General features: G+C 40.1%; 1 protein-coding gene across 5 annotated transcripts in view; it reads left to right on the forward strand.

The window, feature by feature from the left end:
• grm5b (glutamate receptor, metabotropic 5b) overlaps positions 1-12,568 on the forward strand; it is a 266,837-nt gene that overhangs the window by 66,188 nt on the left and 188,081 nt on the right. For 2 of the 5 annotated variants that reach the window (XM_069890877.1, XM_069890883.1), the window contains exon 3: positions 12,021-12,080. The exons of the other annotated variants lie outside the window; for them this stretch is intronic. In XM_069890877.1, the coding sequence (XP_069746978.1) occupies positions 12,021-12,080 (60 nt within the window). The remainder of the gene's footprint in view (positions 1-12,020; positions 12,081-12,568) is intronic. 5 annotated transcript variants of the gene reach the window in all.

Consider the following 12,568-nt stretch of genomic DNA (forward strand, 5'->3'; position numbering starts at 1 on the left):
GGAGAAGGTGCAAAAAGAACTGTTGACAAAGGCAAAGGATACTTTTAGAATTTTTAAGCCACAGATGTTATGACTTGGAAGCTGAGTACAACATGCTGCTGGTACTCCACAGAGTGTCTGGTGCTGCAGGCTGGGGATTAATTCCTCCAGTGCACAAAATGTCTGATTGAAGCCTGGAACCACTGAAGCAGTTTGGCATTCCCCGTAGGAGTGGAGCTACATAACGAGACAGAGCTCGACAGGCCTCCGAGCTGTCAGAATGAAGAGGCTGGAGTAAGCTCAGCTGAATTATTGGTACCAAAGTGACATTTACAGAACGTGTTGTCAAAATAGAGGCAAGTGCCTGGGAGGAAAGAGTGAGTAAGTGAAGAAAATTAAGTCACCTTGGGAGTAAAGAGTCACAATATTTAATTAGATGATTAATACATTAAATTGAAAGTAAAAATGCAAAACAGGGGTCATTCCAAAGATGAATGAATATGCAGTGGTCACATGATAAAATTATTGTTGGTGGAAAATAAAAATAAAGATTTTTTTTATTTTCAGGAGGAGCAAGGGGGCAGAGTTCTCCCACCTCATTAATATAGTTCTCTATTGACCACAGATGCCACAGCCTCGCCAACTGCATTGCCACCTCTCGATCCAAAACCCATTCCCATATGTAGTGCCCTCCCAGGCAAATATGCTGTTCCTCCATTTTCCCTGACACTCCCAAACCACTATTTATGCCAAATTATGCTTCTGGAAGAACAATGTTTAAAAATAAATTATTAATGCATAAAGAGAAAAAAATTGAGGTAGTGTCTATAGGTTGATTGATGGTGGAGGGGAAGAAACAGTTTTTGTAACATTGAGTGTTCATCTTCAGGCTCCTGTACCTCCTTCCTGATGGTAGCAGTGAGAAAAAGGCATGCCCTGGGTAGCAAGGGTCCTTGATGATAAAGGCCGCTTTCTTGAGGCATCACTTCATAAAGATGTCCCTAATGGAGTTGAGATTAGTGCCCATGATGGTCTGATTGAGTTTACAACCATATGTAGCCTTTACAGTTAACCTATAGAAATTTGCAACAGTCTTTGGTGACAAACCAAATTTTATCAAATTCCTAACGAAGTATAGCTACTGGTGTGCCTTTTTTTGTGAATGCACCGACATGGAAGCCCCAGAACAGATCCTCAGAGATGTTAACATCTAAGAACTTAGAATTCCTAACCCTTACGTCTGCTGACCTCTCAGTGAGGACTGGATTGTGTTTTCCTGATTCCCCATCCTGAAGTCAACAATCAGCTCCCTGGTTTTGCTAATGCTGAGTGCAAGATTGTTCAACTATCTGATCTATCTCACTCCTGCTTTCTCTGCAAAATATGTTTTGAAGTTTTTCACAGCGGCGCTGAAACACAATGTATGAAAATATTAAAATAATCTAAATGTCATGTTAATTTATTAAATGAATAAGAAATATTTCTAGAAATCATGAATTTCTGTGCATAGTTTTGGTTCCATTGTCTAAGAAAGAATACATTAACATTGGAAGCATTCCAAAATAGTCAATCAACTAATTCCTGGGATGACAGGATTGTCCTATCACAAACAGCTAAAAAAAGTTTAATCTGCATGAATTGACATTTCAATGAATTAGAAGTTATATTATTTAAATATACAAGATCATATTGAATATCACAAGGCAGATGTTGAGATTTTTACACCAGTGAAAGAGTCTTGAATGAAGGAAAAAAGAGACCAGACAAGGGGAACCTTTTAAAACTTAGGTGTTTGGGATTTTGTGCTGAAGAGTGATAATTTCTGGAATTTTCCAGAGGGTTGTGGAGCAGTATCACTATATGTTTTTAAAAAAGAGTTAGAATCACTTTCAAAGATTGCAAAATTGAGGATTATGTGAGATTGCCACAACAGGGAAGTTGTGGTTAAGCCCTAAAGTCACATTGAATGGCAGGGCAGGCTTGAGGCATGCTCAAGTTCAAATTCTGTATGTGGACTGGCCAACTAGAGAGAGACCATACTGGATTTAATACAGGGTAATGAACTTGGTCAGGTGGCAGACCTCTTGGTGGGGGAGCATTTCAGTGATTGTAACCACAACTCTTTGAGTTTTAGCATAACTATGGGCAAGGATAAAAGCAAACAAAATGATAAAATGTTTAATTGGGGGAAGGGCTAATTACAATGGAATAAGCAGGAACTAGGGAGAGTAAATTGGGATAGATGTTTTCAGGAGAAAGCATGCGAGTAACGTGGATGATATTTAGGGACAACTTGTGTGGGGTTCTGGATAGGTTTGTCCCACTGAGACAGGGAAAAGATGGAAAGAAAAGGAACTGTGGTTGACAAAAGAGATGAGGCAACTAGTTAAGAGGAAGAAGGAAGCATAAATTAGATTTAGGAAGCAAAAAGCAGACAGGGCTCATGAGAATTATATGGTAACCAGGAAGGAACTTAAGATGGAACTTGGGAGAGCTAGAAGGGGTAATGAGAAGACCTCAGCAAGTAGGATTCAGAAAAGTCCTAAGGCATTCATTCTATGGTTATGTGAGGAACAGAAGGATAATGAGAGTGAAAGTAGGGTCTCTTAAGGATAAAGGAGGCAACATATGCTTGAAGGTGGAGGATATTGGGGAGGTCCAAAATGAATTCTTTGCTTCAGTATTGTTAGGTCTGCTTTGTTCATGAATGAGTGAGACAAACACCAGACTGAGTCGAAATCAGGGTTCTTTGTTCTTTATTACCGGATTGTAACACTTGCGACTAACCATGTTAGTCGGAGAATGCATTCTGCCGTTATCAGCAAAATGGTGATTTTTTATACCCTTGGATACGTGCTTAGAACATCATCATATCATTACTTGTCCAATGACTAAAACTGTTGCTATCCTTTCCCTGCTAGCTTCCTGCCTCTCAATCCATCAATGTCTCTCTTATCTTGTAAGTACAAGGATGCATTCACATCTTGTTACAGCCCTGTACAGGGTAACTCCTTACACATTCCCATCTCATGATGTTTTACCTTACAGTATTCACAGAGAAAAGCATCTTCGTCAAGGTGAGGTCAGAATAGAACGTGTTTTTGTGCTGGACCATGTTGAAATTAAGAAAGAAGTAGTGCTGGATCTTCTTAAAAATATTAGGACTGATAAGTTCCCAGGAACAGGTAAAATATACCCCAGGTTGCTATGGAAAAGGAAATAAGAGATTTTTGGGACGTTGGTTATTATCTTTGTGTCTTCCTTGGCCACAGGGGAAGTACCAGAGGATTGGAGAATGGCAAATGTGGTTGCCTTGTTTAAAAAAAAGGTAATTGGGTCAATTCTTGGCACCACCATACCAGATAGTGGTGCAACCAGTCACAATGCTCTCCAAGGTTATATCTGTAGAAATTTGCGAGAGTCTTTGGTGACATACCAAATCTCCTTAAACACCTTGCAAACTGCTATCAAGCCTTCTTTGTGACTGAATCAGCATGGAGGCCGCAGGACATATCCTCAGAGATGTTGACACCCAAGAATTTGACCTTCTTAACCCTTTCCATCGCTGACCCCTCGATGAAGACAAGTTCAGACTTCTCCTGATTTCCTCTTCCTAAAGACCACAATCACTTTTTGCTAACGTTGAGTGCAAGCTTGTTGTTGAGGCACCACCCATCCAGCTGATGTATCTCCCTCCTGTACACTTCCTCATTGCCATCTGTGATTCTGCCAATGACTGTGTTGTCATCGGCAGATTTGTAGGCAGAATTTGATGTCTGTCATGGTGTATAGCGAATAGAGCAGTGGGCTCAGCACATATCCTTGAGGTGCACCTGTGTTGATCATCAGTGAGCAGGAGACGTTGTTTCTAATTCATACTGTGGTCTTCCAATGAGGAAGTCAAGGAAGTCAATCCCAGTTGCAGAGGGATTGCAGAGGTCCAGGGTTCGGAGCTTATTGACCAGTTCTGAGGGTATGATGGCATTGAAAGCTGAGCTGTCATTGATGAAGAGTAGCCTGATGTAGGTGTTGCCTTAGTCTAGGTGATCCAGAGCTGAGTGAAGAGCCAGTGATATTGCATCTCCTGTAGAGCTATTATGATACGAGTGGGTCCAGATCTTTACTTCAGTTGGTGTTAATTCTGGCATGACCAACCTTTCAAAGAATTCCACTACTGGCTGATAGTCATTGAGGCAGCTCCCTCTGCTTTTCTTGGACACTGGTATAATTGATGCTCTTTTGAAGAAGGTGGGAACGTCTAACTGCAGCAGCGAGAACAAAGCATGTCCTGGGTGGAGTGAATCCATGATGATTGCTGCTGCTCTGCGACCTCAACATTTCTTGTAGATTTTCTCATCAGTGGGGAGAGTTTTAACTGAGATGTACTGGGCTGTGTCCACTATATTTTACAAGGCTTTCAGAGGTATTGGTGACAAATTTCTTGTGTTCGTCTGTCTCAAGTTCATTGGTTATAATTCCACAAATGCAAAGTCCCATTAAAATGTTTTCAACTGCAGATGCATATAGTGTCATTCCTCTGCTATAATTTCCAATGACCATAATTTCCTGCCTAATGGTCAGTGAGTTTTTTTAAATTAAATTTATCAGCAGAAAGGATCCAGATGAATCACCATCTCATTTTCAGTGGACAGGATAGGGTAGATTCAGGAAAAAAAAATAGAAACCCTAAATTGCCTGAATGTTCTCAGCTGTCTCCTGATGCTCTATCTCAAAAGCATGACTGATACATAGTACAGAGTTCTCTTTCTTGACCATTGAATAACATGTGGTCCTGAAGGAAGAAAGGTATGATAGTTACAAGTCAAGAACAAAAAAAATTGTAGCATTTTAAAAAATAATTTATTTAAATATTCCATGATCAATTTTACATGTTGATTTTTCTTACCAAATTGAAATTTTGACTCTTAATTATTATCACTATTGGGAAATCAGCATTTACGTTCAATACATTCAGTGTGATAATATGTGTCTGGCAGTTATAGCAATGACTTGTGCAGAAGAAATAGTGTTTGACAATTAGTTTTGGTTCTTGTGTGCTATACATTGCCTGTATGAGCTGAAAAATTGCCTGATCTGCTTCTTCTTCTTTGGCTTGGCTTCGCGGACGAAGATTTATGGAGGGGGTAAAAAGTCCACGTCAGCTGCAGACTCGTTTGTGGCTGACAAGTCCGATGCGGGACAGGCAGACACGATTGCAGCGGTTGCAGGGGAAAATTGGTTGGTTGGGGATGGGTGTTGGGTTTTTCCTCCTTTGCCTTTTGTCAGTGAGGTAGGCTCTGCGGTCTTCTTCAAAGGAGGTTGCTGCCCGCCAAACTGTGAGGCGCCAAGATGCACGGTTTGAGGCGATATCAGCCCACTGGCGGTGGTCAATGTGGCAGGCACCAAGAGATTTCTTTAGGCAGTCCTTGTACCTTTTCTTTGGTGCACCTCTGTCACGGTGGCCAGTGGAGAGCTCGCCATATAACACGATCTTGGGAAGGCGATGGTCCTCCATTCTGGAGACGTGACCCATCCAGCGCAGCTGGATCTTCAGCAGCGTGGACTCAATGCTGTCGACCTCTGCCATCTCGAGAGATCTGCTACTTAATGGTAAAACACCTGGATGTGAATCGTACTGCCTTGCCCACAGTCAGCTCTGGTTGTTGTTATTTGTTCTGTCATTATGTACACTCAAATCCTCAACAGTGACAATGTACATTAACCAATCTGTACATTGGTGTCCCACCCTTTACACCCATGGTTCGTGTGCCGTGGCCGAGCAAGCTGGGACGTGGCAGCGAGGTCCTTGGGTCGTAGGTTTTATATCGGAGTGGCCTTCTCCTATGCAGGTTTCTTATCCAGTACCGCACGGATGGCAGTCTCTTCAATCTGAGGCGCCTGCAAGCTCACACCAAGACACAAGAGAAACTTGTCCGTGAACTACTCTTTGCAGACGATGTCGCTTTAGTTGCCCGTTCAGAGCCAGCTCTTCAGCGCTTGACGTCCTGTTTTGCGGAAACTGCCAAAATGTTTGGCCGGGAAGTCAGCCTGAAGAAAACTGAGGTCCTCCATCAGCCAGCTCCCCACCATGACTACCAGCCCCCCCACATCTCCATCAGGCACACAAAACTCAAAACGGTCAACCAGTTTACCTATCTCGGCTGCACCATTTCATCAGATGCAAGGATCGACAATGAGATAGACAACAGACTCGCCAAGGCAAATAGCGCCTTTGGAAGACTACACAAAAGAGTCTGGAAAAACAACCAACTGAAAAACCTCACAAAGATAAGCGTATACAGAGCCGTTGTCATACCCACACTCCTGTTCGGCTCCGAATCATGGGTCCTCTACCGATATCACCTACGGCTCCTAGAACGCTTCCACCAGCGTTGTCTCCGCTCCATCCTCAACATCCATTGGAGCGCTTTCATCCCTAACGTCGAAGTACTCGAGATGGCAGAGGTCGACAGCATCGAGTCCACGCTGCTGAAGATCCAGCTGCGCTGGGTGGGTCACGTCTCCAGAATGGAGGACCATCGCCTTCCCAAGATCGTGTTATATGGCGAGCTCTCCACTGGCCACCATGACAGAGGTGCACCAAAGAAAAGGTACAAGGACTGCCTAAAGAAATCTCTTGGTGCCTGCCACATTGACCACCGCCAGTGGGCTGATATCGCCTCAAACCGTGCATCTTGGCACCTCACAGTTTGGCGGGCAGCAACCTCCTTTGAAGAAGACCGCAGAGCCCACCTCACTGACAAAAGGCAAAGGAGGAAAAACCCAACACCCAACCCCAACCAACCAATTTTCCCCTGCAGCCGCTGCAACTGTGTCTGCCTGTCGCGCATCGGACTTGTCAGCCACAAACGAGCCTGCAGCTGACGTGGACTTTTACCCCCTCCATAAATCTTCGTCCGCGAAGCCAAGCCAAAGAAAGAACATTGGTGTATAAGAATGATCATCAGAAATCCTAGAATGATTGGCACCAACCAATTGGTACAAACCTTTCATTTATCCTAGATTCTAAATTGTGTCCTTTTTATATACCTACTGTATAAACCACCTTTTTTTTGCCCAATGTTACTATTCCTTGTATATTTCTTCATTTAATTTCACTTTTTATTAGAAACACAGCACAGTTAAAGGCCCTTCTGGCCCATGAGCCCGTCCCATCCTAATACACTAATTATCCTTCCAAACTCATATATTTATGGAAGGTCAGAAGAAATGTCCAATACCTGGAGGAAATCCATGTGGTCACAGGTAGAATGTACAAATTTCTTACAGGCAGTGCTATTGGAAGACAGATTTCTGGCACTGTCCAGCTAGTCCCCGGATTATGAACATGTGAGTTATGAACAACTCGTACTTACGAACGGGCTGTTCCCCAATTCGCACATGCACATAATTGTGCCCCAATCAGTGCATGTGCATCATGCCCCAATTCGCACATGCAGATCATGTTACCTCATGAACGCTAAATAAGAAGAGTAAGTACCTATTCCGCCTTGCACAAATTCTGCTTATGGATAGTCCCGGTAATGCAACTCATTCGTAACCTGAGGACTGCCTGTACCGTAATAGCATTGCACTGACCACTACAGTAATGGTGCTGTTCAACACTAACTGTACCACCCAAGTTAATTGAATAAACAACATATTGTGGATTTGGTTTATTGAATTTAATCAAGGATTTTTTTTTGACATTGCATATTTTCAGCATAATTGGTTTTTCCTCTCCAATTACATATTGTAATGACAAGTTTTATATCTGTTTTGAAGATTTCTAATAACTGTGGAGAGTTTAAAACTAAATTTTGGATGCTCATGCATCACCTAGGATTCCTCATCTACCACCCCACCATCCTCCACATCCAATATATTACCTATCCTCCACAATTTTCTGCCACCTCCAATGTAATCTCTCCACCAGATACATCTTCCCTCCCCCCGCCCCCCACCCCAGGACTCTCTTGTCCACTCATCCCTTCCCACTAATGACCTCCTCTGTACTTACCCCGGTGACTGCAGGAAATGCCACATTTACACCCACACACTTTTTCCCTCATCACCATTCAGGACTCCAAACAGTCCTTCCAAGTTAAGCAGCACTTCACTTTTGCATCTTTAAGGTTATCTATTGCATGCCATGCTCCTGTTATGGTTTCCTCTACTACATCAGACAGACTGGTCACAGACTGGGAGATTGTTTAATTGAGTACCTTCATTCTGTCTGCTGCAATAAGAGAGACCGCTCAGTGGCCAACCATTTTAATTCCATACACTATTCCCATACCAACAAGTCTATGCATGGCCTCAGGCACTATCAAACTGAAATATCCACAATTTGGAGGAACAATACCTAATATTCCATCTGTGCATTTTCCAAGTATACAGCATTAACATGAACTTCTCCAGTTTCTGTTAAAGCCCTCACCAGAGTCCATCTCTTTCCCTGACTCTCTGTCTCCCTTCCTCCAGCTCCCCACCCACTTCCCTTCCCTCTCCTATCAGAGAGCTACCATCTACCCATCTCAACATTTTTTTTCCATCCTGTGATAATCCCTCATCCTTTCCTCTACCTTGGACTGATTGTGACATTTTCCCATCCCACTCCACCCCACCCCACTCATTATTAACCTCAATCCTTCCTCATATGTGATCACCCCATCCCACAAAACACCCAGGCCACATCTTCAACTCCCACTCCACATCTGGCTCTATACCTTCCATGACAATCCCCAACTTTTCTTCACCACAATCAACTCCTTCTGTGAGAACTGCAACCCACAACTGGCTAAATTTTATCTAAATGTTCTGCATTTGTAGAGGAAAGTATCTGTGAGCAGATGTGCATTGTCTATTCTGTTGCCTTTAATACCTTTGGGCTTGTGAGCAATAGAACTTTGCAATGACCCAAACACAAGACATTGGAGGGCCCTGGTTCTATTCACTGGTCTCAGCTTTTTCTACTTTCCTTGATGTTATACTGATGATATAACACTCTAAAAGAAAGATACGATGAGTACTGGAAATTTTGAAATATTAAAACTATATGTTTGTTGAAAGTTTAAAGCTCAAAGATCAAAGTTCAGATTTATTCTCAGAGTACATTAAATAGAACCCTGAGATTCTTTTTCCTGAGGGGCTAGGCAGAATTTCTACTTATTGATAGTGAAAAAAAATCCTCAAGGAAAGATACGTATACAATAAAGGAGAAGGAGTATAAAATCAGCTTATTTGCAGATTACTTCATTGTAATCCTAACAGAACCAGAGGTATCAGTAAAAGAATTACATAAGAAATTGAAGGAATACGAAGAAATATCGGGGTACAAGGTGATTGCAAATAAAAGTGACGTGATGCCAATGAGTAATGCGGATTACACAGAACTTAAAAAAGAATCACCATTTAAATGGCAAGCACAAGCAATCTGATACCTAGGGATCAGGTTAGATAATAACTTAAGCCACTTGTTCAAACTAAATTATCAGCCACTAATAAAGAAATTGCAGGAAAACTTAGTACATTGGAAAGAATTACCGCTAACGTTGATAGGGAGGGTAAACTGCATTAAAATGAATGTGTTCCCAAGGATACAATACTTATTTCAAACATTACCAATTCCCTTAACAGAAAAATTCTTTAAGGAACTAAAGAGAATAATAAGTAAATTTTTGTGGAAAGGGAGGAATCCAAGGGTAGCGTTAGATAAATTAACAGAGAGGTATAATCAAGGTAGTTTACAGTTACCAAATTTTAGAAATTATTATAGAGCTGCACAATTGAGATATTTATCAGATTTTTACCAGACAAGGGAAAAACCAGACTGGACTAAGATAGAACTAGATAAAATAGGGGAAAAGGTACCGGAACATATGCTTTATAAGTGGGATAAAAGCTGGTGCAATATAAAAACACACCAGTACTGCATCATTTACTTAATACATGGAAGAAGATCCACTTAGAAAGGAAAAAACAAATGATCAAATACTGAAATTACTATTGATGCAAAATCCGCTAATCCCTTTTACAACAGACAACCTTTCCTTTAGAGATTGGGAGAGAAAAGGAATCAAAAGAATAGAAAACTGTTTTTTGGGAAATAATTTATTAACATTTTAACAGTTGAAGTATAAATATGGAATAACTCATTGTACAATGTTCGCATATCATCAATTGAAATCTTATTTAAAGGATAAATTGGGAAACAGCTTGAGATTACCTGAAGGAAGCAGCTTTAAATACGTGATTACAGACACAATGATAATTAAAAGATTTATAACCAACATGTACATTAAGCTGAAAAATAAGGAAAATGAAATAAACTATAAACCTAAGCAGAAGTGGAGAAAGGATCTAAACATAAAGATAAAAAATGAAGTATGGGAAAAGTTATGTTCTGGAACGATGAAGAATACAATAAACACAAGGTTATGATGATACAGTATAATTGGTTCCACAGGGTATATATTACTCCTCAAAAATTAAAAAAATGGGATTCAACATTATCAGATAGATGTTTTCGCTGTAAGAAGGAAATGGGATCAACATTACATGCAACTTGGGCATGTACAAAAGTGAATACGTTTTGGGAAGAATTAAATCTGATACTAAATAAAATTACAAAAAATAACATACCAAAAGAACCAGAGATATTTTTCTTTTAAATAACATAAGAAGTAGAGAATTAGGCTTCAAATTGGGTAAAGTGCAAAAAAAACTCATTATGATAGCCTTAGCGATAGCAAAAAAAAATGTATAATGTCAACTTGGAAAATGGAAGAGAGCATGGGTATACAGTAATGGTACGTGGAAATGAATAAATGTATTCCATTGGAAAAAAATAACATATAATTTAAAAAATAAAGTCACAATGTTTGAACAAATTTGGGAACCATACATGGAACATATCAAAGAGAGCTTGTCTATGACCTCCATCCCCTAAAATAAGAATGAAAATTATAAGACGACAAAACAACTAGATTCAGTGTGTAATAAATAGATGACACATTCTTCTTTTCATTTTCCTTTGTGTGAAAATATTGTTTTATGGTTTTATTGTATTGTATTTGTTGAATATTTATGGGTTTTGGAGGGGGTGGGTAGAGGGGAGGGAGGGAAAGGGGGGATAGGGGAGAAAAGACCACTGTGTAAATTTAATGAGATACGTTTGTACATATTTTGGTTCATATGGTTCACAGTGCGAAAAATAAAAAAATATTAAAAATAAAGAAAAGATACGTACACGAAGGAAATAAATGTAAACAAACTGACTGCAATACAGAAAATAAATATTCAATAATAATGTGCAATGAAAGAGTCCTTAAATAATTCTCTGATTGAGTTTATTGTTATGAAGTCTGATGGGGGGGGGGGGGGTAGCAATTGTTCCTGAACCTTGTGTCTTGTGGTATTTATACTTCTTTCCTGATGGCAGTGCTACCTACTCTCCTGTGTATTGCTGGTATTTTTAATTACAGTTCTGATTTCCAGCATCTGCCGATTTTGGGGTTCTTTTTAAATTTCAGGCCTGACCTGAGAGTTGGAGGTATAATCTTCTCATAGAAGCATAAACACAGCTCTGCAAACTCTCTATAATTCTACTATTGATCAATTTTTGACAGGTTTATCCCAGAATAGTCCCAGAACAAAACAACAATGTAAAGCATCCCAGGCCCCTCTTTAAAATTTGCCACACCAAAAAACAGCTATCGTGAATGTAGGGAAAGCAATGAATAGGGACTTAAAAGCAGCGATGGACATTTGGTACAGAAATCTGCTGACAGATGGCTGCATGCAGTTGTTTATGTGACCGCTCAAATGCTCAAATGCAAATTCTTGGGAGAAATGTTCAGCTCTTCTAACTTCTCAATGAAATGGGTTAATCTGCTAACTAATTATTTCCTTTACTTGCTTGATTCAGGCCTATTTGTGGACTGTACAATCTTAAAGAGAACTAAATCAGAAGAATGCATTGATTGATTATTATAACTATTAGGAGTGTCCTAACTTCATTGTAAATATTGTTGCAACAGATGGCACAATTGTCCTGCTGCTGACAGAAGTCCTGTGAAAGCATTTCCTATGAGCTGCAGGTACAATTCATACACTATCAAATGGAGTCAATATGATTCAGGTGTCTGCTGATCTTCTCAAAATGCCTCGCTCATAACGGGAAGCAATTGATTGCTTGACAGATCCATAAAATCCTATCAAATTTGAAGATCATTTTATGGAGCCACTTTCAATCTGTTTCTAAATGTATGACCTTTCTTGCACTGTTTTCCTCATAATGGATTTTTTTTTTCCTTTGGCTTCAAGTAAATTGTTACTAATCAGTGGAAATAGAAATAATAAAATCCAAATGTTGTCCCAGAAAAATCCAAAGCATAAAAATGAAGTGAACTTAAATTCGTTCAGCTTTTGACATGCCAAAAGGACTTTGCAATGAAACTGTTGTTTTTCCAAAAAAAAACAAAACAGGAAAATATATTTCCATTCCTGGGTTGAGAAATCATGTCATGCGTTCACTTGTACAATTTATATATTTTTTGCTTTCTTTTATCTTGAGCAGGAGCCTCCA

The sequence above is a fragment of the Narcine bancroftii genome, chromosome 7 (assembly GCF_036971445.1).
Source record: "Narcine bancroftii isolate sNarBan1 chromosome 7, sNarBan1.hap1, whole genome shotgun sequence".
Classification (NCBI taxonomy): Eukaryota; Metazoa; Chordata; class Chondrichthyes; order Torpediniformes; family Narcinidae; genus Narcine; species Narcine bancroftii.